Below are 26,637 nucleotides of genomic sequence, written 5' to 3' on the forward strand. Positions count from 1 at the left end.
CCTCCCTCCCCCGTGCTCCCGGATATCAGAGTCTGCCCCGCTCATTGGATCCAGAAGTACCCTGAGAAGCCATCTGACGAGTCGGGAACAAAAGAAGCATTAATGACAGCACCAGAAGTGTAAACAGGCCCACCTGGTCACTACTCCTTGCACGACTGTACAATTCGTGTTTTCTTTCCATGGTATACCTCCCCCTCCCCGTCACAAAACAGCTTCTTTGCTGAAAACCTTACTTTTCTCCTGCTTCTCTATTCCATCAGATCTACCTAACATGATGTACCACAACTGGCCTTTTGGGGATTTCCGGTCAAAAACGTCATGATGCTTCTGCCGAACCGAATGAGTACATTTCGAGGATTTTATTTCAACAATGGATGGTGTGTGCCCACTCGAGGGGGCATTTCACAGTCACAGCTAAAGGCCTTCGGATAATCCAGATTTCCCCTTCCCTCCATCGCCAAAGCTGCCATTTTACCCCTACCTCTCCGGATCACATGTGCTTACTCTTTGGATTACACAGGTTCTCTTTATTCAGACAATTACGGTCCCATTGAACTGCAATCCAACTGCCACTTACTGTGAACCACGGACTACAGCTTCCAGAATGCACTGCATAAACTAATGCCAGCACTACGTGCCAATGGCGAGATCATATTCCATCCAGTTTTTCATTCTCGAACGCATTGTAATCTGTACCGCTAGGCCCGTTGGGAACTGGGACTAAAGCTCCCAAAACGAACTGTGGTTAAATTAATGCATATGACTCATAATGGTGTCACTACAGATAAGGAGTCTTTTGTTAGCCTTAAACAAATATACTCAATAATCGATTCAGAAACGGTGTAAAATGTGCATTCTTTTAAATAAAAAATGAATAAACTCTGCACTCCAAGAAGTTACTGCATAAGTCCCAGACTATTGCCCGATCTCATGCCCAGTGGGGACCCCACGTTTGCCTGCCAGGATGGTAGCACCGCCATCTCTAGCCACACAGGCCTCATCCGTGCACCGTGTCTTGGCCCCGCCCAGATACAACACTTAGTCACACTTTGTCGCTCTGTTATGAAGTGTCTCAGGAGACCTGCTCATACAAAAGGGTAATTTGTGTTCCATTGTCAGCTGCCGTGGCCACCGCTTTCGCTCCCACACACACTTCCTATCACGTTACAAAACCTTCCACCTCAAACCTTCCCACTGCAGACTCAGCGCGAACACAAAACCGGCAATTAACAGGACTTCCGGTAACCGGAGATTACTGTACGGGCGGCGGCGCCTGTTCATGCCCAGTGTACATACAGGCTGGATGATGACAGGGTGGTTGCAAATCTATGATCCATGTTACACTTGAATAACAAAAAAATAAACAAACACCTCAATGTTTCAATCCTTCGTTGCAATTTTAAACTATGATAAGAAATCCGTGCATAGTGGTGCCGCAGCGAACACAGGTTGTGGACTCCCACCCGTTGGCTATCCATTTGTAGTGTTTAACAAGCGCACAGGCGCTTCTTGGTGCTTTATTGGGCATAGTTTGATAAACCCTCCTTCTACAACGGACAGCGAGTTTGACTACAGTGTTCATAGGAGGAACGGACTTCAGCACAGTGAGAACCTGTACCTCGAGTCGTAGGATGGCCCACCGCCGTGCTCTTTGCTGAGAGGATTAGTATATAGCGCCTGCCATGTCAATAGCCTTGTAGCGCTCTAGCTGGTTTTCTCGCTGACCGTGCGCAAAGTCACCTGGAATCACTGTGTCGGTGTAACATGGTGTCTGTTCTATGCACGGCTAAATGAATATGCGTGGAAGCAAAAACTAGGTTAACAAGCACAAGCGCACCCGCGCCTCGCGATGCTGCAGGGGGAGGGGAGAGAGGAGGGGGCCTGCGCGATTCATTTATGGGAGCGAGAGGCTGGCGCCGAGATAATTGATAACATATGGCGCCAGCCGCTCGCCCCCGCAAGTGAATCTCCAGATGTGCACGCGTTGCCATTGAAGGCAATGGAACGCGTGCAAGTTTTTGGCCGCAAAGCTGTGCCGATGACTAAAGGTCTCTCCTATGCAGCGCATGCGCGCTACGTAGGCGAGACCTAAACAGACTAACCATCCACAGCAGATGAATATATCCATTTTGGGCACAACTAGGCACAACTAGACAATCTGTTGCAGCAAGGCTTATGGATAGGAAGAGTGGACAGGACATCCCTTGCAGATCAACCCGAGCGTTATACACAGAGGATGTGCATTTAGGGGCAAGGGGAAGACTACGGTGAAAACCCAGGGAACATCTACCATGTCTGCGGTACATTCCAGGCTGAAAAACATTAGTTAATCTGCTATGCACAGGGTTTTTGTTTGGGCTAACTACAGAGGGGCAACCCCGGGTTAGAACACACCAGCATGAACATCATACAAAAAGGGTGTGTGTATGAGTGATGAAAGTGGCACAGACATCACCCTCTCACATGAGCTACATGAGCACAGTGTGTTTGTGGTACAGACAGACCATGTTAATGTTACTGGAGGGTTTGTGATTCATGTGTGGAGGGTGTGTGAGTATGAACAGACAGAATGCCACCGATGGGTCAAAGTGAGATCGCCCACAAGGATGGAGATCAGAGCAATCAGAATGTAAATATGTGCTGTAACACCTCACGCAGCATGTGCACAATTACAAAGTACAGACAACTCTCACAGACATGTGGCACGGAAAACAGCATGAACATGTAGGTGGTCAAACTAATAGAGCATGTGATCGTTTTGATGTTAAAAACATGGGGAAAGAGGCAAAGTCTCTGCTGTTTGATAACTTACTTGTCATTCAAGTGCCCTCAGCATCCCAACCTGCATAATTACTTCCGAATTACTGAAGGGGTATCTGGTGCCTGGTAAGGAAAGACTAATCATGAGAAAAATGTCCAAAAGTTCAGCTTTAATTGCATAACGACTAGGATGGTTTACAAAAGTGGTTGTCTTGATGATAGTAGACATAGAAGTGGCTGATATAGTGCTATATGCTTTAAATAATGGGTAACAAAAAACACAGTGGTCGATATAGTGCGATATTATTTAAATAATGGGAAACAAATAATAGAACAAGCCCTGTACTTCTGAATTTCCGAAGTGGTATCTGGTGTGAAGTATGGAGAGGCTACCCATAAGAAAAAGTCCAAAAGTTCCCTTTTCTTTGCATAACGACTAGGACGGTTAATAAAAGTCCTCGTCATGATGAGAGTAGGCATAGAAGTGGCCGATATAGTGCGATGTTCTTTAAATAATGGAAAACAAAAAAAACAATGGCCAATATAGTGCGCTACTATAGTGCGCTATTCTTTAAATAATGGTAAACAAAAAATAGAACAAGTGCTGTGCATGCAAAACCTTAAATAAATTGTTCCACAAAAGTGAATGGAAATGGTACTTGGTCGCTGGGAAACTGATAAGAAAAGGACACGAGAAAAACACCAGGTACACCAGGAAACAGTATGCTACAGCCAATAGAAGCAGTGGAAAAGTAAGTGACAAGTACATGAACCAATGAAAAGCAAGGAAACAAAGAGGTGGGATGTAAGCCCCTTATAAGATTTATATTAAATACAATAGATTTCACAAGCAGAGTGCAAACGCTGTGCAGGCGAAACCTAAAAAAGGAGGGTGGATTGGGACGGGGTCAGAGGGATATTTGCAAATCGGGAAAAAAAGCTGGGGGGATATTTTTTGCATAGAGGGATTTCACCATACTGGAGTCAATATCACAGGAATAGCATTTGCTTGGAAAAAAACTTGGAAACAGGCTTGTGACGGATGTTTCTTAATAACAGGTTTCCTTAAGTATGTTTTGCTCTAAAGTCACAGGGCAGAGACAAGCCAAAGCTATTCTCTGTGAGTAGTGAAGTTGTTTCTCACCATGAAACCAAATGTCCTCCAGTCCATAGAAAGCCTGTCCACTCTTTGTAAGGAAGTTAACCCTTGCAAATTATAACTGCCTCTTCTATGTCCTTTAAAGGTTTGGCCCCACTACTTGGAATGGCCCACCAGGGAGGAGCGCTTAGGACATTTGTTTACAGATATACTGTCTGTGTTTGACTGCTTTAGCTCTTGCCCGATTGGCAGTCATTTAAAAAAAAAGAATTTTAGGAGTTCAAAGTTTTTCTTAGAAACCCACTGCTGGTGCCAAGGCTAGTTAGTCTTTATTCCGTCTCATGTTTCTTTCTACCCCCACCCCACACTTCCTGTCTCTTCATTTCACTCATCTTTTTAAGCATATATCATTTTTGAATATTACAAAGTAAACAATGCAACAACACATAAGCAGTTACATTGTTGAAGCATATGTCATTGTCACAACATACATTTCAATATTGGATTCAGTCCATACAGCTCGCCATTGTACAACCCAGGACAGGCATACAAAAGTGAATCTGTACCAACATTAAGCATGTTACAACCCAATGATTCACAACTAGATGGAGTACAGGTGCAGTATAATCTCCTCAGCGTGTGTCATCTATGTTGCTTTGTTTATGCTGGCCAGGTAAGTTTTCAGTGAGGACTTTATGCCTCTAGGTCAGGAGGCTCTAGGTAGCATAAAACCATATATCTCTGCATGCTCCTGGCAAGTGGAGAATACAATCACCCTTAGTTGGAGGCCTTCTTATTCCCCAGGTCATAACAATTCTTCACTTTCCCAACAGTAGAGCCAATGCTACAAATTTCTGGTGGTGCTTAGGAACCTCCTTCGCGTATTTCAACAAGGACATTAGTGGCATCACATTAAATTCACAGTTAATCATTTCTTTCAATATATTTATAATAGCTGGCCAAAAAGAATGTACTTGTGGGCAAAGCCATGCTAAGTGTAACATATCCGCATCCTGTGCACCACAACACCAGCAATCAGCAGAAGCAACTATCCCAAATCTCATCGTACCATTTACCATTCAGTGAAACCTCTTTCATCTGCTGACAGCAGTACACCCATTGTGCATCTGTTCTCTCAATGTTTAGTTCTCTTTCCTATTTGCTTTTAATATAGACATCTTCCTTTGGTATTGGACTCGCTACGTCATTATACATTCTGGTGAGGATCTTGGGAGGGGAGGGATTAGATTCTGGCGGCTCGTCGGAAAGACCACCAAATTGTCTCACTATGGAAGATTGAAGCCCTGCCCAGTATGGCATCCATCAGAGTCACCTGATCACCATTCAAAAATTCTTCAAACAATTTAAATTTATGGTTACCAAAGAGGTCTCCCATTGTCATCAACTTCCTACCTTGCGGATGTTGATTTGTTACCCTTCCCCTTGAGATTGTTGTATTGGGGCTGTCTACCAATAAAATGAGCAGTGAGCATGCCCTTACAATACCCACCATTTTAGCACGTCTGTCCCAGGACCAAGTGGAACATTTTGACGTGTGTATTTCCTTGGTAGGTCTACTAGGGGTCTGAAAGAGTGCCTTGTAAAGGGGGCCTCAGGGTGAAAAACCAGCCTCAAGTTTGCAATGTGGCTCCTGTCTTGTACTATGCAGCCAGAAAAGGGAAACTGCACCTGTGCCACCTGGTAATACGACTCAAAGTTTGGTGTGGCAAACTGTCCTTGGTCATAGGGGAGCTGTAGTTTGTGCCCTGCTATTCTACCCACCAATGCCAATTTTACTGTTAGAGTTTCAATTGCCCAAAAAAAACAGCTTCTTAGAGGACTAGGTATACTCTGGAAATTATACAAAAGCTTGGGCATGATAACCATTTTTGTTAATTTTATCCTTACAGCCACCAACAGTGGGAGTTTTATCCTTCTCATCACTAAGAGCCCAGTTATGACTTTGTTGGTGCAGCGCCTAGTCCGCCCTGCCGCTGCACCACCAAAGGTGTGGTCAAACCACCCACCAGATTAGAAGGAGTTTTCTCCTGTCTGGCGGGCTGGTTTTTGGCATTCCCTCAGTGGTGCTTCTAAAAATGTGCACCGCAATGGGAATGCCAAAAACAGTTCCTTCCCAGCATGGACTGAAAAGTCCATGCTGGGCAGGAACTGGGGCGCATGCACATAGAGGGGCACATTTTGTGCCCCAACCTGTGTGCATTCCCATGTGGAGGTGGCACAGAGGGCTCTGCAGGGCCCCCTTTGTTTCCTCTCCGCTGCGGTGTTCATGAAAGAGTAACCACCATGACACTGCTGGTGGAGAGGAAACTCGTAATATGCTTGGCGGTACCACAGCAGTCCCGTCAAGCATATTGCGGCCTCCTGACCGTCACAACCCTGCCAGGAAATGGCAGTTCTCTGGAAGCTGCGTTGGTGCTGTGGCAGTCGACCACCCAAATCCTAATAGGCCGGTTGGGAGACGGCCCGTGAGTCTGGCGGTCCTTGGACGGCCAGCTTCGTAATTGGGCCCTTAGTTATTCAGCGAGGTTATGCATTTACCATGGTTTTCACTTATTATTGTTTCCATGTCCCAATGATAATGGATACCCAGATAGCAGAACAGCTTAGTCTGCCATGTAAGTGCGTATTCTGAATGAATAGATTTGTTTTCCTGGTTAATGACATTACTACAGATTTTGTCCAATTTATTAATAACCCCAACCATCTACTTCAGGCAATAAGTTCATGGATAATGGACGTCAGATTACATTCCAGATCTAGGACCAGTAGCAGAATATCATCTGCATAAAATGAGATTAATGTTTTGCACGGGCCAAAATTTATACCTTTACGATAATTATGTTCTTTAAGCATCCAGGAAGGCCGCCACCACTGGCATTTCAGGGTCTACCTGGTGTGTGACTGCAAATAAAGTGCCCAGACTATTAACAGCAGTAGTATACCGGGATACCTTTGCTCATCACTTCCCTGTCCTTAAAAGTGACAGCCCGGTTACCTGTGGAATGTGCGTCCTTAAAGTTTAAATGAAGTTTTAGGACCTGAAGAATGTGCGTCCTTAAAGTTTGAATGAAGTTTTAGGACCTGAGAAATGTGTGCCAGTTCCTACCCTGAAGAATGTGTGTCCTTAAAATTTGAATGAAGTTTTAGGACCTGTGGAATGTGTGTCCTTAATGTTTAAAAAAAAAAAGTTTTGGGGACCTGAGGAATGTGTGTCAGTTCCTGCCCTGGAGAATGTGTGTCCTTAAAGTTTAAAGGTGGTTTTAGGACCTGTGGAATGTGTCTTTAAAGAACTGATGGCCGCAAACTACCCCCAGCAGTCTTGAGCAGAGCAGGATAATCTGATAACACAGGGCGGAGAAAACACAGGGCCTGCTATAATTTTATCAGTCACACAGCATGGTTTACAAACATTTCCGGGGCCTAGCTCCTTACGCCACTGTTCAAACAGGATTAGCAGATGTCAAAATGCTATCAGGGATCCCAAACCGTCACTGCAGATGTCTGAAAATGTTTTCGCCCAAGACCCCTTTACCTATGTGTAAGCCCTCCCAGCCATTCATAATGTGTTACATTCTTCTAATTAGCATGCAAGGACATGTATAAAAGCAGACTTTAGAGTACAGGAGATACAGACATTTAAAAGACCCTTTTGGAACAGAGCCCTGGGCTTGTTTTGCTGCTGCACCTACCTAACACAAGGATTTAAAGGACAGAATGGCATTTTCTCAGATTGATGCGGCATGCTCTACTCTTAATGAGGTAAAATAGGAGTACTTGTACAGTGTTGATGTCTTAAGGATTTATTTAATGTAATATGTTGAAATGTATTTAAGGGGGGATTAGGATTGTACTTTTTAAATAAAAAAAAAAAGGGTGTCTAGCGCCGTGTAGAAAATGTGTTCACGTTGTTTTAAATAATGCTTAATGCAGGGGTTGTCATTTTAAATGGCGCAATGCGCAAGGGGAATGCCCTTAAATTAAATACTGTTGTACTTTTAAAAGGGTGTTTAGCGCCGTGTAGAAAATGTGTTCACGTTGTTTTAAATAATGCTTAATGCAGGGGTTGTCATTTTAAATGGCGCAATGCGCAAGGGGAATGCCCTTAAATTAAATACTGTTGTACTTTTACAAGAGTGTCTAGCGCCATGTAGAAAATGTGTTCACGTTGTTTTAAATAATGCTTAATTCAGGGGTTGTCATTTTAAACGGCGCAATGCGCAAGGGGAATGCCCTTAAATGAAATACTGTTGTACTTTTAAAAGGGTCTAGCGCAATGTCGGAAATGCATTCACACTGCTTTAATTAATCCTTAATGTAGTGATGGTATGCGGCTTAAGTTGTATAATGTGGAGGTGAAATATGGCTGGCATGTTATTTTTTAAAAGTTGCAAGGCTTCATATATGTAATGTGAATGGCCGTGATAGTTTTTTGATGGGCTGCTCATGACTTTAAATACAGTGTAGAGCAGGGTAGGGGGGGCATTTAAAAGTGAATACAGAACATGTAAAACATATTAAACAATTTACAAAGCAAAATAAAAATAAAATAATACTGTTTTGTACGCACCATATGCTTATGCTGGCTGTGAACTCCTGCTTCAGGCCCAGGGATGGCTCAGGCCATCTGTCTTTGGCGCAAGTCCCAGGGGTGAGCGCTGCTCTTTGGGGCCTGTGCAGGGTCTTGGGGCTTGTTCTGTATTGGTGCGGAATCGCTGGGGCCCCGGTAATTATAAATTAAGAGTCCCAGAACCTGTTGTGCACCACCGGTGCTCTGGTGGTAATGGTGGGGGCTCGGTGCCCACGTTATTTTATAAAAATACGGGCCCCAGAGTCCGTGGTGGCTCGGTGCCCACGTTATTTTATAAAAATATGGGCCCCGGAGTCCGTGGTGGCCTCGAGGGGCTCTGGGGCTCGGGCCTGATGGTGGGGGCTCGGTGCCCATGCTATTTTATAAAAATACGGGCCCCGGAGTCCGTGGTGGCCTCGAGGGGCTCCGGGGCTCGGGCATGATGGTGGGGGCTCGGTGCCCACGTTATTTATAAAAATATGGGCCCCGGAGTCCGTGGTGGCCTCGAGGGGCTCCGGGACTCGTGCGTGATGGTGGGGGCTCGGTGCCAACGTTATTTATAAAAATATGGGCCTCGGAGTCCGTGGTGGCCTTGAGGGGCTCCGGTGCTCTGGCAGTAACGGTGGGGGGCTTGCTGCCCCAGGGTATTTATAAAAAATACAGGTCCCCGGAGTCCGTGGTGTTCCGCTGTCGAATTCGGAGCGTGGCTGCCTTTTTAAAATAAAAGGCGCCCACGAGGGTCCCATTGGCGACGTCAGGGAAGCATGGAGCTTCTTCCTCGTGGCTGGTAGGACCCTCCCATTCCCTGATGTCATCGCGGACACCCCTGACATCACGGAATGGGAGGGTCCTACCAGCCACGAGGAAGAAGCTCCTGGCTGCAGGGTTTCCGCGTTTTGTTGCGGGGCTGGGGCAACCAGTGGGCAGCAATAAATATTAAAAAACTTATTTGAAGCCCATAGGGACCGTTTTAGCAGAGTTCCTGTGGGTTTCTTTTTATTTTAAAAAGGGGGCAATTTTATATAGCGCGAACATTACCCCAAGATGTCAGAATGCTTTAACAAAGGGTCAGTTACATTACACAAGAGCGGTGATTATAGGCTTTAGAAACAGGAGTGGGGAGGTCGGATTACCAGTGTACACGTTGTGCACACCATCCAGGAGGAGTAGTTGGGGGTTGGGGCAGCCAAGGGGTCCCACAATAAATATGGAAAAAAAACGTGTTTTCAGCTGCAGGGACAGGATTACAAGCGTCCTTGCGGCTTTCTTTTGTTAAATGTATTTATACATTTTTATATCGCTCTGACTTTACCCCAGCAGTGTCAGAGCGCTCCACAATAGGAACAGTTACGTTACAGGAGGTGAATGTTACAAATGTACATGTTACAGAAGCAAATGACCTACAGAGGGGCATATAAAATAACAAAAGATGCTGGTCAAACATAATCTCAAAGGCACCATGCTAATATAGCGCCAACAATGTCCTAATGTTTTAGAGCACGGCCAGGGACCGTTGTTTATTTTAATGTAATTTTATATAGCGCGAACATTACCAGGGAGCATTTTAGAGCATTTTACAAAAGAATCATTTGCGTTACACATGAACCCTTTCATTTCAGGGGTTGTTGGTGGTTTAAGGGAGCGGGGCTTTTCTAACATTTAACCATGCCCCTCTAAAGCGACTGCTGCCCCTGGTATTGGGGTGTTATTTATTTATAAAACCATGTCGTTTAGGATCAGTGTTTCTAGGGGGAAAAATAAATAAAATGTCTGCAGATAACAACCTGTACAAGTGGTGGGCCTGTGGTTACGCATGTCCTGTGTAAGGATGTGTGTCACTGTGTAATATGTTTTTTTTATTATTTTTTTTTGTATTTAACCCAGACACAAGACCTCCCTGTATTATCATTCAACATTGATGACCTACTTACCACAATGAAGGGTAGGTGCATTTTAGAGTTGTATAGCTCCTTGTAATTTTTTCACAATCGTGTCTCAAACTATTTTTATCTAATGGTATTCCCATATGTGTCTGAATCTATAGTTGATGATGACGTATTATACCAACATGTGACGGATCTGGAGTTGTACCTGGATGGTCAAGACCCGGCGGTCGATTTACAGGATAACGCAGCTCCTACCAGTAAATAAATAAAAAAAAAAAAAAAAAAAAAAAATGCCATGGTTCTTTAAACTGCCTAAGACATGGTGGGACTAGTCCCCCCCCAAAAGAAAAAAAAAACACAGCGTGGGAACTGTAGGAGGGCGCCTCAGAAGGAATTGCTAAGATCTAGTTTATACTTCAAAGGTAATTATTTTTTTCTTTACAGGGACCTGTAAAGAAAAAAATAATTACCTTTGAGTATAAGCTAGATCTTAGCAATTCCTTCTGAGGCGCCCTCCTACAGTTCCCACGCTGTGTTTTTTTTTTTTTTTTGGGGGGGGGGGACTAGTCTCACCATGTCTTAGGCAGTTTAAAGAACCATGGCATTTTTTTTTTTTTTTTATTTTTTTTATTTATTTACCGGTAGGAACTGCGTTATCCTGTAAATCGACCGCCGGGTCTTGACCATCCAGGTACAACTCCAGATCCGTCACATGTTGGTATAATACGTCATCATCAACTATAGATTCATACACATATGGGAATACCATTAGATAGAAATAGTTTGAGACACGATTGTGAAAAAATTACAAGGAGCTATACAACTCTAAAATGCACCTACCCTTCATTGTGGTAAGTAGGTCATCGATGTTGAATGATAATACAGGGAGGTCTTGTGTCTGGGTTAAATATAAAAATAAATAATAAAAAAAACATATTACACAGTGACACACATCCTTACACAGGACATGCGTAACCACAGGCCCACCACTTGTACAGGTTGTTATCTGCAGACATTTTATTTATTTTTCCCCCTAGAAACACTGATCCTAAACAACATGGTTTTATAAATAAATAACACCCCAATACCAGGGGCAGCAGTCGCTTTAGAGGGGCATGGTTAAATGTTAGAAAAGCCCCGCTCCCTTAAACCACCAACAACCCCTGAAATGAAAGGGCTCATGTGTAACGCAAATGATTCTTTTGTAAAATGCTCTAAAACGCTCCCTGGTAATGTTCGCGCTATATAAAATTACATTAAAATAAACAACGGTCCCTGGCCGTGCTCCAAAACATTAGGACATTGTTGGCGCTATATTAGCATGGTGCCTTTGAGATTATGTTTGACCAGCATCTTTTGTTGTTTTATATGCCCCTCTGTAGGTCATTTGCTTCTGTAACGTGTACATTTGTAACATTCACCTCCTGTAACGTGACTGTTCCTATTGTGGAGCGCTCTGACACTGCTGGTGTAAAGTCAGCGCTATATAAAAATGTATAAATACATTTAACAAAAGAAAGCCGCAAGGACGCTTGTAATCCTGTCCCTGCAGCTGAAAACACGTTTTTTTTTCATATTTATTGTGGGACCCCTTGGCTGCCCCAACCCCCAACTACTCCTCCTGGACGGTGTGCACAACGTGTACACTGGTAATCCGACCTCCCCACTCCTGTTTCTAAAGCCTATAATCACAGCTCTTGTGTAATGTAACTGACCCTTTTGTAAAGCATTCTGACATCTTGGGGTAATGTTCGCGCTATATAAAATTGCCCCCTTTTTAAAATAAAAAGAAACCCACAGGAACTCTGCTAAAACGGTCCCTATGGGCTTCAAATAAGTTTTTAAATATTTATTGCTGCCCACTGGTTGCCCCAGCCCCGCAACAAAACGCGGAAACCCTGCAGCCAGGAGCTTCTTCCTCGTGGCTGGTAGGGCCCTCTCATTCCGTGATGTCAGGGGTGTCCGCGATGACATCAGGGAATGGGAGGGTCCTACCAGCCACGAGGAAGAAGCTCCATGCTTCCCTGACGCCGCCACTGGGACCCTCGTGGACGCCTTTTATTTTAAAAAGGCAGCCACGCTCCGGAGTCGACATCGGAACACCACGGACTCCGGGGACCTGTATTTTTTTATAAATAACCTGGGGCAGCAAGCCCCCCACCGTTACCGCCAGAGCACCGGAGCCCCTCAAGGCCACCACGGACTCCGAGGCCCATATTTTTATAATTAACGTGGGCACCGAGCCCCCACCATCACGCCCGAGCCCCGGAGCCCCTCGAGGCCACCACTGACTCTGGGGCCCATATTTTTATAAATAACGTGGGCACCAAGCCCCCACCATCACGCCCGAGCCCCGGAGCCCCTCGAGGCCACCACGTACTCCGGGGCCCGTAGTTTTATAAAATAACGTGGGCACCGAGCCCCCACAATCAGGCCCGAGCCCCGGAGCCCCTCGAGGCCACCACGGACTCCGGGGTCCGTATTTTTATAAAATAACGTGGGCACCGAGCCCCCACCATTACCACCAGAGCACCGGTGGTGCACAACAGGTTCTGGGACTCTTAATTTATAATTACCGGGGCCCCAGCGATTCCGCACCAATACAGAACAAGCCCCAAGACCCTGCACAGGCCCCAAAAAGCAGCGCTCACCCCTGGGACTTGCGCCAAAGACAGATGGCCTGAGCCATCCCTGGGCCTGAAGCAGGAGTTCACAGCCAGCATAAGCATATGGTGCGTACAAAACAGTATTATTTTATTTTTATTTTGCTTTGTAAATTGTTTAATATGTTTTACATGTTCTGTATTCACTTTTAAATGCCCCCCCTACCCTGCTCTACACTGTATTTAAAGTCATGAGCAGCCCATCAAAAAACTATCACGGCCATTCACATTACATATATGAAGCCTTGCAACTTTTAAAAAATAACATGCCAGCCATATTTCACCTCCACATTATACAACTTAAGCCGCATACCATCACTACATTAAGGATTAATTAAAGCAGTGTGAATGCATTTCCGACATTGCGCTAGACCCTTTTAAAAGTACAACAGTATTTCATTTAGGGGCATTCCCCTTGCGCATTGCGCCGTTTAAAATGACAACCCCTGCATTAAGCATTATTTAAAACAACATTAATATATTTTGTACACGGCGCTAGACACTCTTTTAAAAGTACAACAGTATTTAATTTAAGGGCATTCCCCTTGCGCATTGCGCCGTTTAAAATGACAACCCCTGCATTAAGCATTATTTAAAACAACGTGAACACATTTTCTACACGGCGCTAGACACCCTTTTAAAAGTACAACAGTATTTAATTTAAGGACATTCCCCTTACGCATTGCGCCCTTTAAAATGACAACCCCTGCATTAAGCATTATTTAAAACAACGTGAACACATTTTCTACACGGCGCTAGACACCCTTTTTTTTTTTATTTAAAAAGTACAATCCTAATCCCCCCTTGAATACCACAGCGTTTAAATACCATGGAAAAGGAGTTTATTCGGAAAGCTGTTGGTGTTCCCCAGAGCACTCCCTTGATACCCCTTTTTTGTGATCTTGGCTTAAAATCCTTGCAAGACGTAGCATATCTGCGTCCCTTGCTATACTGGTGTAGGGTATGGATAACTGATGAGCTTGGTCACTATGCAACGGGCCTAAAGGAAATTAAAGAAAAAGATACTTCCCATAAGATTGAATGGCTGAAATCAGTAAAACTATTACTATATCGCACGGGGCTGAGAGATCTATGGGACGACCCTTCTAATGCAGTCTTCCCCTCAAAAGACTCTTTGAAAATTAGATATTGGGAGATGATCGGCCTAGAATCATTCGCTAAGGGGTGCTCATTTACTCTAACCGGCAGATTCCTGGAATTTAAGGTTGATGTCAGACTGGAACCATATTGGGGCTTAATTGAAGTACCGTCTGATCGTAAATTCTTTTTCCAGTTTAGGATAGGCACACTCCCGGTGCGCTCATTTACATCCCATTGGGCAGCGGGGTCTGAAAATAGGTGTCCAAAGTGTTTGGACAAGACTGAATCTATGAGTCACTTTGTCCTTTTTTGTCCGTTGTATACCATCCCACGTAAGAAATGGGTACTACCTGTTTGCCGATTGATGGGCATCCGAAGATATGAGGTAGCTATGAGAATCTTGTCTACTGACCCAAGCCCGACCATTACTATTGCAATGTCAAAATATATTAAGTGGGCTTGGGCAATTCGGTCTAAACTGATTAAATGCCAAAGTGACTTCTCACTAGGCAATTGACTGGATTGATATATCATGTGGGCTGGTTTATCAATGTATCCTTGCGTACTGATAATTTTATTATATGCTATTTTACAACATGTATTTTTAAATGTAAATTTGTATTGGAATCATGTGTACACTGTTTTATGTCACTTTTACAACTTAAGTGTTGAATAAAGTATTTGAATTGAAATCCTTAAGACATCAACACTGTACAAGTATTCCTATTTTACCTCATTAAGAGTAGAGCATGCCGCATCCCCATCCCTGGCCTGGCCGGTGTGTGAGCCTCTTGTGTTTGCCTCCACAGGGTCCTCCAGAATTGTGCACCAGAGGGATGGCCGGAAGCAGGGCCGCATCATGATGGAAAGTCTCAACGAATACAACAAGCACCTGCAGCAGGTGTTCCCCAGGGCCCCGGAGCATTGGAGTTCTGTAGAGCCAGAGAGAGGTAACTGACTCCGCTTCTGTACTTTCTTTCTTCTGAAATACAAACGTTGATATTTTGTGCCCATATTTCCTAAGGTATTAAGACCACCCTTTTGTTTGAATACACGTGCATGAAAGGGATAGTAGGACAGAGTCGTAACATTTTCAAGACACTTAGGTAAACATTGCTATATGATGACACGTTGGGCCTGCTTCAAAGGTGTTTTGCATTTGCACAGCTGACACCGTTGACTTTTCAAATGGAAAATACTAATTTGCAATGTACAGATGTGCACGGCACATTACAGCTGCCCTTGTGAAGTGCACACGTTGCAAGTCTTAGGCCCTGAATACAATCTGAATGTTAAATTCCGGTCCTTGTGCAGAGATCTGAATTCTGAGTTGTGTGGAAAGCATCTCACCCCCTGCGGTTCCCGCAGCCAGACTTCCACAGGCGAAACCTGCTGCAATAGATTGGCGGGTGGAGGCACAAAAAAGGCAAGCCATGCAGAATTGGGTGTGTTAAATCCCAAGTCCCAAGTTCAAAAATCGTGAAGAGAGCCTTGATGAGTCGCAAAGAGAAAGGAACCCCAATGAACATTCCCTGCTTCTAGAACTGCTGCTCGAAATCAAAGAACATGCTGCTGTTGCATATTATTACAGCACACTCACTGCACTTCTAACTTTCTATAAACTTGAAAATATGTTACTAATGGATCACAGAGACATCCGGAACACAGTCACTAATATAGCCTTATAGCCCGCCGTAGCGGGCTATACCGGCTATTAAAGGCCCGCTGCAGCGTTAAAGGCCCGAGCCGAAGGCGAGATTTAAAATCCCCTCGAGCTTTGAGAGGCTTTTGTAAAACATTGGAATGTTGCTCTGTGGGCCTTTACCGGCCCGTAGAAGCACGGAGCACTCCATTGTCTACAATGGAGTGCTCCACATTCCAATGTTCTAATAAAATAAAATGCATTGTTGGATTAAAAATTCAAAGGCAGTATCCAAATTATAAATATATCCAAAAGGATAATATAGGTAGTTTGAATATGTATAAAACAAGGTATATCGATAATTCGAAGGTGAGTACAACAAACGAAAGTCCAAAATAAACTGAAATCGTACATCATCAAATTCACAGATGCAGCAACCAAACACGGTGCTGCTTCCTTCACCAGGAGAATACTCATCATAGTACAATTGCAGAATCGTTTATAACAAATCTATTTTGACCAAGAGTAGTAGAGTGTAAAAAATGACATATAGCTCAATAATTCAATAAGGGTCTTATAAAGCGCAACTACTCGCCCATGAGGGTCTCAAGGCGCTGGGTGGAGGGGGGGATTACCATCTGAATACACACCAGATGGTAAGATTACCCTCACATGGTGAGTGCCCAAATCCAAAATACCAAGGCATCATATCTGTAGCTTAAGGAATTCCATTTGGGGTAATCAGCCGCGGCCCATGCAGGTAACAGCGGTGGGGCCAGATAAGGGGGGATTTCGACAGCCGATGACAAGGGAAAAGTAAATAAATAATTAACTTTCCCTCATCATCGTCATTTCGAAATCCCCTCTCGCCCGGCCCACCACTCTGACCTGCATGGGCCGCGGCTGTGAATCTCATTCTGAGTCCACACATCGAGCTATGAAATGGTGATCAAATATAATTGACATGTTGCCGACTCCTTAAAGTTTTACATAGGACCAATGGGTTTTAGACTAGTTCACAACAATATCTGAGTTGAAAAAATGAACATTTTGTTTCCAAAAATAAGTAAATGTTTAATAAATAATAAATGATTATCTTTTTCTGAATTCCGTTTTTCAAAGTCAAGTGTGAGCATTTCAGAAGTAATTACATGTTTTAGCTAATATATATGCAAAATTAAGAAAATGGGCATGGGGGGATGTTTATAAAAACTGGAAATGGAATGTCAATTAACAAAAAACAAACTAAAGGTCCAGTGTTCTAGGAGTCTTTAATTATGTTTACGCAAACTAACATTACTAGCTAACCGAAAGGAGAAAAATCAGGGAAAGGAGAACAATTGTCGGTGATAGCCACATTTTTTAATTGCCAAGTAAATAAGCTAAGACGGAGAACACGTTTATAGTGTACTCCAATTTCCATAGTAAAAAAAACCAAATCTAAATAAATATCAGATATGTGATTCAGGGTAAGTTCTTTAATCTCCTGGTCATATCCCTACCTCAGGGTGATAAGCACCTCAACACCAGGATTTGAAAATGAATTTGATTCAGATTTTGTCATTGTTCTTGAAAATATTTAGTGGAGATTTAAAATCATTAATTTGCATGTCAGACTTGTGAACCAATGAATTTGAGTGTTAGGACTGTATACCTAAACCTACACACATTTCCTGCATGCATACAATTAGTCGAATCACAGAGTGTATAATGTCTCTAATTAATCGTTCACCCATTATTGGGTGAAGCAGCCCTGGATTTTTTATAACATTAATATCAATCACATATAATAAATATGGGAAGATACCTTCTTTCTATGTCAACAATACCTGCTGTTTAGTTTACAATCATATTAGTTTAACCAATACATCATACTAATTTTCATCTCTTTTCTGCACAAATATGAAGGATTTTTAAATGAGTCACGAAGAACCTAATCACATTGAATAGTTTTCCAGTGCTTACATTTAAAGAACTTATCAAACTCACTAACATTAGAATCTGAAGTGACAGTTGCAATAAGAAACATGCAGAGAGGAAACAAATCGCTTAAAGAGATCTGCAGGGAAGCTAGAAAGGTGGGGAAGCAGCAGTTAACACTGCCGAGCCTCTCCTCAATGAAGTGCCCAAACCAGATAAAGATACCAAGGGGCATATTATCAAGCACGGTGTTAAAATTATCGCCACTTTAGCGGCAAAAAACTGCAGCTAAAGCGGCGATAATGGGCTTGATAATATGCCCTGGAGAATTCCAATAGAAGCCCAGGTTCACACCAGAACATGGGCTTCTATGGGAATTCTCACGGGCATATTATCAAGCCCATTATCGCCGCTTTAGCAGTTTTCTGCCGCTAAAGAGGCGATAATTTTAACGCTGTTTCTTGATAATATGCCCCCAAGAGTTTATGGAGTCCTATCAATGTTAAAGAAAACACCAAACTGCTCAGCAAAGCACTAGATTGATGAGGGTCCCGTCTTGTTCACCCTGATGAATTTGTTTTTTCCAGGTCAGAACTTGATTACAAATGTCAGACATCTCTTGCATGTAATGAACCAACTTTCCCAAGATGTAAAGGAATACATAGTTGTGTTATTAGATATCAAAAAAGCTTTTGAGGCAGTTAAATGGCAATTTATACCTAAGAGCCTAAGCCACCTAAAGTTTGGATCTAAGTTACTGTGATGGGTAAATTGCTCTTCTGACTCCTGTGTGCCAGATGTGAGGTGGTGCTGTAATTTCCGAACGGTGGATGTTGGGAAGATGCACGTCAGAAATAAGAGGTGTAAATCATATTGTCTTCAAGGAAGATAACGTGTGTCTTGCTGAAGCATCCCAGGGAGTCTTACCCATTACTTTAAAAAAAAGATGAATGAAGTTGGACTACATATCAACTGGTTAAATCGGGCCTGTTTTGTATTTGGAGGTCTAGTGGGTAACTACATTCAGTGTGCCTACTATCTTCTCCCACTATGGTTTAATTTAGACGCATTCCATTGGTTTAGATGGACTGCTTATTTTGTTGATGATGTTTGGCTGGAAAGGCCAAACATTGTTAGCCTCCAGATGTGGAGTTACAGTAACACTGCCAAGCACCTTAGATACCTACTGTTTGTCATCACACTGTCACATAACGCTACAAGAGCACAAACAAGATGGCATCATATCCATTAACCTGTAGGTAGCCTGTTGAGATATGAATGGCCAGCTAATATTCTCTGGATGATATAAAGTAACCAGGGCATACACAAAATAACTTCATGCACAGCCTTCTTTGGAGTGGAATCAATGTTCTTTCAAATTGTCTTTCTTAAACAAACTCATATGTTTTCAATATTTTATTGATTTTCTAAGAATCCAATAGGGCCACCCATGTGACAAACAGTAGTTATAATCAAATGAAGATTACAATGCAATACAAGGGCAAACGTAACCCTGATTTCTGATTTCTAATGCTATATGACATTATCATTTCTGAATGAAAACAGATTGTCAATTTTCCCTTGGCTCAGGGTGCCAGGGCTTTGTGGAAGCATTGCAATTCGAAACAGGCTTCCATCTTAATTATAGCGTACCTCGACTTCCTGTGTGTTTTTGTGTCTGTTACCAAATTTTCTATCCAATGCCCACCAGTTTTTACCAACATTTTCTATCCAATGCCCACCATACCTCCCAGATTTATTTAAACTTCTTGGGGAAATTACTGCTCTCATATACCACCTCTTCGCCGCTATCCTCAGCTCATTTTAATGTGCAATATAGTGGCATAGCTAGACCTTTTGCCACCCGTGGCGGTCCCTGCGTTTGCAACCCCGGACTATCACAGGAAAGTGCGGGGTGGGGAGGTCGCAACCCACAAACCTTGTGCTGCCTGGGGCGGAATGTCCCCCATTGCTACGCCACTGTGCAATTTTAATGTTGACATTTCGCATTATACTGCTTGCTTCTGTTCATTCTCCTTCAAGACAGCCATAGCAAACAGCATATTTCCTTGTAGAAGAATTCCAGTCCTTAAAGACCTACTATTGAGTTAAATCGTTCATGACCTTGCCATTTGGTTCAGTGAATGAGAGGCATGTCATGTGGCTTCCATCCTGTACATTATATTAGATAAAACGATATTGAAGTAACGATACATGCTTTTCACAGTATAAGTTCAAATGACCTAACCGTCCATTGAGGTCACCACATTACATTTAATGATAGCACTCAGGGATCACATTTCAGGGCAGTTAGATTACATTTGTAAATATTTATTTGAATGACTTTTCTTATCACCCAGCTCTACATTTGGTTTACACCTTTATATACTGTAGATGCTTTACATTGAAAGTACCTTAGAGTCTCTAGAGTGATGCCTTCCGCTAGGCAAGAACACAGTATAGCTTCTAATATGCTCCTCATTGCAGATATAAGAATCCCTCACGCTTCCCCTCCCCTAGCCATTACCTTTCACTCACTCCTGCACCCTAATCCCTAAATTGGCGACCACCCACTATATTATGTACATTATGTAATAGATATTTAATATTTTATATGTGAACTGCCTTGCCTATTGTCCTGACTCCCCAGGTTCCACACCATACAATTCACAGTTTTACATAAGAAATTCGCCAATCTTGCCCTTATGTATGTGTTACTACGCACGGTGTTTCATGTGAAAATGTTTTAACTCCTCAATAATTAAGAAAAATATAAAATATGACTGGAAACAACATACTCAAACCCAGTGTTGGTCTATACCTCTGTAATTATGTGTAGCAGTAGGCAAAGTTGCTACCTCTCCAGTCTTGCAAGTTTGAAAATTGTTTTTCTTACTTAGTAAGCTTCCCATTTCTCAAAAAAAAAGTTTAAAAATTGAAAAACTTCAGTGGCTGCTATGGCAAAACATTCCCATTACAAGAAACAGCCACACAAAACAGTCAGTGGACTGCTGCAGAGCAGCAGCAGAACCGTTCCTGATTCAGGCTCTGCCTGCGGTGAAGCCCTGAGTCCCAACCCATACCTTCCGCAGCTCCCCCCCACCCCATGCCATCACCCCATGAGCGGAACCATGACCCCCACCCTATATACTTGCCATTACATGCACCACTGACCTGCCTGGGCAAAGGAGGCAGTAGCTGCCTCTTGTTTTTCTCGGTGCAGGATGTCAGCAGCAGGAGGTCCTGACTCACAGACATTCCGCACTGGCAATTCCATTGCTGATGGAGGGCTAGAAGGGTTTGACTAATCCTAGGGTGAGGTTGCAAAACAAAGTTTCTTAACGATGCTCAACGTTTTGTGCTTCTGTTATTAAAGACATGATTATCTTCACAGACAATATCAATAATTTCCACTTCAAGTGTTCCTCTATTCCTTAATCGCCCTACTGACAGTTAAGGGTATCTGTAGTAGAAGGAAAAATAGTTTTTCTTTTAAAATGGTTGATGGGATGACTTTCTATTCCATCTATGTGTTAACTAGCTCAAAAGCCTGTGAGGAGAGCTCTACGTTGGACGGCGTTACCCTGCCCCGTGGACACGCAGGCAGAAATGAATCCTACACCCAGGCCCACCAAGGAGAAGTTGAAGGAAAGGGAGAAGGTCAACTTGCCTCAGGACCTGCAGCTCATCAAGAACATGCTGGATAAATGGAAAGAGGCCTGGTTACTGAGTAAGTACACACAATTGTCTCTCCAATAATCCATCTCCGCTGCATCCCGTCACAACATTTTCAACCAAAAGATTGTGAGTTGCAAAGTTATCTGTTTTGTCCATTGGTCTTTAAATTTAATAACTGAGGGAGACATTTAGAATTTGATGGATGCAAAACATACACCAAGTTTTGGAAGATGTCCCACAGCCACCAAACTCTGAATATTCTCCTCACTGACTGACTATACACCTTGATGCTTAGTTATTTCTTAGAGACTCAACCACTTTAGAATTCACGTGATTTCCTTAGTTCAGTGTCTTCTGAAAATATAATGCTATTGCAAATGAAACACTTTATATTTTAGATGTACAGCCATTTCCAGCCGTACACTTTTTGGCTGCATTCTTTTTCAAAATATTTTGAGAGAAAGGTAATGGGCCTTTGAGTTTGCTGTCAAGTGGCCATCGTAAAATAACACAAGCAGACATGGATTTCTGCACAAGAATGTCAAAAGGACTGGTGGCATAAGGTGGCATAGAAAGAACTGGTTGGAGAGGCTGGGTTGGAGCCACCACTGAAAGGGTGAGCAATAGAGTCACCAGTATTTTAGAAGGTAAACCCATAAGTTCTCAGGAGAAGATGTAAATACTTAGAATAAATGCACATTAACACTCAGCCAGAAGGAAAGAAGCTGGAGAATTCTCAGGAAATAGTTTGACAAAACACTTCTAATTTCACCTTCTCAGAGGACCGGAAACACGCTGAAGTCAATGCCCTACTAAAAAAACCATTGGCAGACCCCAGTAAATTAAACTCAACAACTACCAACTGATCTCCCACTTCCCATTCCTGGCCAAAGTATTAGAAAAAGCCATCGACCAACAACTCCCCTTCATATCTGGAATGGAACCTCCTACTTGATTACTCCCAATTCGGATGCTGCAGCAACCACAGCACAGAGACAGCCTCATAGCGGCTACCAGCAACATCCGAGCCTTACTCAACCATGGAGAGACTGCACCTCTAATCCTCCTAGACCTCTTGGCAGCCTTCGATACTGTCTCCTACCACATAGTCATCACAAGGCTGCAAAACATGGGCATGTCAAAAAAAGGTACCCCCTATATTTCTAATTTAAGGTCTAGGACAAGAAGGGGGAAACAAAGCAACAACTATAGAAGAAATGTCCTACCCAACCTGTATTGATTCTAACCGGGCTGCAGTTAGCTCACGCATGGTCAAATATTTGCCTGCACTGAATCCCTGAGGAGGAAGCCGGGGAAGCTCTCGCATTTTAAACTGTCATCATTTTAATTGCACTGTTCAACTTACCCGCTGCTGCGATTTAGGCCGCACGGGTCTCCAGGCACCTGACGCCTTACTCTCACCGCCACAGCCGAGTTGGGGCTGCTGTCGGGTGGGGGTCGCCATATTGGATGAGGAGTGGGTCGGCAGACTAGTGCTCGCCCCTCCCGCCAATCACCAGTACAAAAGCCGCGCTGTCTCGATCACCTGTTACTTGCCTGCACTGAATCCCTGAGGCGGAAGCCGGGGAAGCTCTCGCATTTTAAACTGTCATCATTTTAATTGCACTGTTCAACTTACCCGCTGCTGCGATTTAGGCCGCACGGGTCTCCAGGCACCTGACGCCTTACTCTCACCGCCACAGCCGAGTTGGGGCTGCTGTCGGGTGGGGGTCGCCATATTGGATGAGGAGTGGGTCGGCAGACTAGTGCTCGCCCCTCCCGCCAATCACCAGTACAAAAGCCGCGCTGTCTCGATCACCTGTTACTTGCCTGCACTGAATCCCTGAGGCGGAAGCCGGGGAAGCTCTCGCATTTTAAACTGTCATCATTTTAATTGCACTGTTCAACTTACCCGCTGCTGCGATTTAGGCCGCACGGGTCTCCAGGCACCTGACGCCTTACTCTCACCGCCACAGCCGAGTTGGGGCTGCTGTCGGGTGGGGGTCGCCATATTGGATGAGGAGTGGGTCGGCAGACTAGTGCTCGCCCCTCCCGCCAATCACCAGTATAAATGGCCACACCCCTCAGGAAGCGCAGTGGACGAGCGCAGCGGGCGCGCCTAAGGTAAGCCCGTCTGCGCCAGACCGGGCCCAGGGCCCAGACCTCCTGCATCCCCCATTCCAGCATTTATTAGATATTCACACAAGAGCCTCCTCCAGCTCAGGAACCCCACTTTGGACTCATGCCTTCACTCGCTCTCCCCAACAGATCGACAAACACGTTGTCGTCACTGCTCTTATAGCCTGCAACCCCCTACCCTCCCCAAAAAACTCTGGGCTAAGATGGCCCTACTTAATTGCAGATCCCTCCCCAAACACAGCGCAGAAATTAATCTACTCCTGTTAGAGACAAACCTTGAGGTTCTGTTCCTCACAGAAACATGGATCAATACAACTTCGGACCCTGACATAGTCCAAACACTGCCACCGGGGTATTTAATCAAACACCATGATAGACCATCCGGGGTAGGGGGGGTGTCGCCATCATCTTTAAAACGCACCTATCTTGCCATTTTAGAGATAGCCCGATCCAGGATTGCGAAAATATCCACTTTTCGATCCACCTCTCTCCGCTTAAAACACTCTCAGGCCTCCTTGTCTATCGGCCGCCGGGACCGCAAGGTCAGTTCACTAATTCCCTAGTGGAAACTATCCTGTCCCTAACTTGTCTCTCCCCCAACTTCACGGTTCTAGGAGACCTCAATGTTCACTTTGATGACCCATTAGACAAATTAGCGGTAGACCTCAAGGAAGACTTAACTTCCCTTAACCTCATTTTGAAAAACCAACTTCCTACCCACATCAAGGGCCACCTCCTGGACCCTATTTTCACAAACATCCCCGAATTGATCGCAACCGAGCCCCTCCCTATTCCTTGGTCTGATCACCACTTAATTCCCTTTAAGTACCCGATCTCCACGGAAGCTCCAACCAGATCCCCCCCTCAGGCTCCATCCCGCCCTTGGTCGAAACTAGATATAGAAGTCTAGATATAGAAGTCTGGACCGACATATTATCATCCTCCACTCCTCTCCTCGATTCAGACCCAACCTTGGCGGACCACCAATTCCGTTCCTGGATCGTTAAATCCCATCAAATTGCTCCCCAATAAAAAGGAAACATTTAAATCTCCTTGGTTTACACCTGTGCGGCGCGAATTAGGAAAGAGCTGTAAAAAACTCGAACACCTTTGGAGAAAGGACTGGGAAACCAAGAGTAAAGGAGACTACAAATCAGCGATGAAGCATTATAAAACTTGTTTAAAAAACACCCAGGCCACCTATTACGAAGATAAAATACGAGCTGCTGCCAACTCCTCCAAAGAAACAAACCGGATCATCCGCTCCTTGATGAAAGTCCCAGATACTCTGCCCACTATTGATCCCTCAGGCTCCAGATGTAACCAATTAGCTGAGTTTTTTTCTTCCAAAATCACCAATATTCTAAAATCACTCCCCTCTCAGACCATCTCTCTGGACCCGTTACACCCCCCTACTTGCCCTGATGCTCCTCATCATGATGCTTTCTCTTCAATATCCACAGAGACATTACTAACTACCCTAAATTCAGTATAGAGCGTGTGGAAATGTGGATTTTCCTGATCAGTTATGTCCCCTATCTTGGACCCCAACGGTTCTATGTGCATGTCACAAGTACATGTATGTTCCCTCCAGTTCCAGTTTCCAAAACGCAAACATATGTGCGTCCACCGTCAACATGTTCTCTGTCAGATCCGCCATCAATGGGCTGGATATTCGATTCCTAAGTATGAAAGGCCACCGACTTTATATGGCTAAGTTACTCCATTTTTACAGTTCAGGCAAGTAGGCCCGATCCTGTCCTTAAAGCCTTCCCTGCTCTCTGTCTCTGACAGCTTCAGCTTGAGCCCGCATCTGTATCCATGAACTTTGTCCTACTCCCTGTGCAGCTAACGGTGCCTGCCTCGGCCAGTTTTGCCTGCCTGCCAAGAAGCTGTATTTCACCTTCGAATTATCTACTTTGCTCTTCAGCCGATGCATTCCTGTTCGGTGATTTAGGTAAACATTTCCTCTAAGCTCACAAGCAAAGGACTCGGCCTTTCCGTCCTCCTGCAAGTAATTCATAGCCCTGTTGCCATGGAAAGTTTTCTGCCCCTCGCATCTCATATAGACACTTAGACGCTTGTACACGCACACACAGTCAGTATAGAATAGATTCTGTCCGAGAGTCTTTTCTTGTGGATAACATAGTTCTCTAAACATAGGATGTTAGATATGATTTGGGATTAGGTTGACTTGACCCCCCAGACTTCTCGTCTCCACATGTAGAGCTAAATGTCAAGTCCCCTTCACCCCCTAGTTGCACGTCAATCACACGTCATGCTGTTGCGCGCGCATCTATGTTAAGTATTATCTTATAGATCCACCTATGCATGATAATCAGAGCCAATCATGTTTCTTTCTGCTCCTTATTACGCCTAGTTTCGATTACGCACCAATATGTCATTTCTCTTATCAATTGTTACGCCTTTTGCATTCATTTCATTGTAATGTATGAACTATAAAAGTTACTTCTTGTCAATAAAGTATTGTACTTCACTTCCTGAACCCTCGTGGTGACGGAACCTGAAGGCCGCCACTCGAGTCGGCCATTTTGGAATAAAGCCCATTCAGAAAAATCTCTTATACCACGGATTCTGCCTCTTGTTATTCTGAGCTATTTTACTTTATTTTAGATTCTGTATGAAATTCAGTCAAGGTAAAAAAAAGAATATTTACCACATAATGGCGCCCGAACAGGGACACTTTCTCATCTCACGCGCCGGCGGTGCGTTGCAGGCCCGGTCTCCTGCCACAGCTGGACGGACCATAAACGCGTACCAGCAGGATTTCCTGTAAGCTCCCTCCGGTCAAGCGGGGGCGACTGAGGCTGCGATCAACCCAGACGAGGCGGTGAGAAGTGCGAAGTATCCCGACCAGAGCCGAGCTGAGAGAGCAAGATCCGAGGTATACAGAGGCCCACCAGGTTTTCGAAATCCCGATGTCCAGAGGGTCCGCTGTCCGCAGTCATCGAGTCCCGTTCATTCTCTGAGGCCTTCCGTTTCAAGGAGCTACTCGGTGAGTACCATCGCCGGGGAGGCGTGTTGACAGCACATAGGTTGTGCCGGTCAAGACGGATTTGGGTACACAAATCCGGTCTGCACTGTTTAGCAGTGTATATGTACTGTTTAGCAGTATATCAAGTATTCCGAAGTATCTAGTT

The 26,637-nt window shown here is 44.1% G+C and overlaps 1 protein-coding gene and 1 long non-coding RNA gene across 4 annotated transcripts in view; one reads left to right on the plus strand and one right to left on the minus strand.

The window, feature by feature from the left end:
- The window catches only part of HEATR4 (HEAT repeat containing 4), a 774,416-nt gene that overhangs the window by 480,738 nt on the left and 267,041 nt on the right, over positions 1–26,637 (plus strand). For all 3 annotated transcript variants that reach the window (XM_085627058.1, XM_085627059.1, XM_085627057.1), the window contains exons 4-5: positions 14,907–15,047; positions 21,201–21,389. In XM_085627058.1, the coding sequence (XP_085483184.1) occupies positions 14,907–15,047; positions 21,201–21,389 (330 nt within the window). The remainder of the gene's footprint in view (positions 1–14,906; positions 15,048–21,200; positions 21,390–26,637) is intronic.
- LOC146799497 (uncharacterized) lies at positions 10,971–15,056 on the minus strand. Its single transcript, XR_014968926.1, has 3 exons — positions 14,830–15,056; positions 11,174–11,231; positions 10,971–11,071 (listed from the first exon to the last, which is right to left on the minus strand). It is a non-coding gene; the product is annotated as an uncharacterized LOC146799497 (long non-coding RNA).

This window comes from Triturus cristatus, chromosome 9 (genome assembly GCF_964204655.1).
Source record: "Triturus cristatus chromosome 9, aTriCri1.1, whole genome shotgun sequence".
Classification (NCBI taxonomy): Eukaryota; Metazoa; Chordata; class Amphibia; order Caudata; family Salamandridae; genus Triturus; species Triturus cristatus.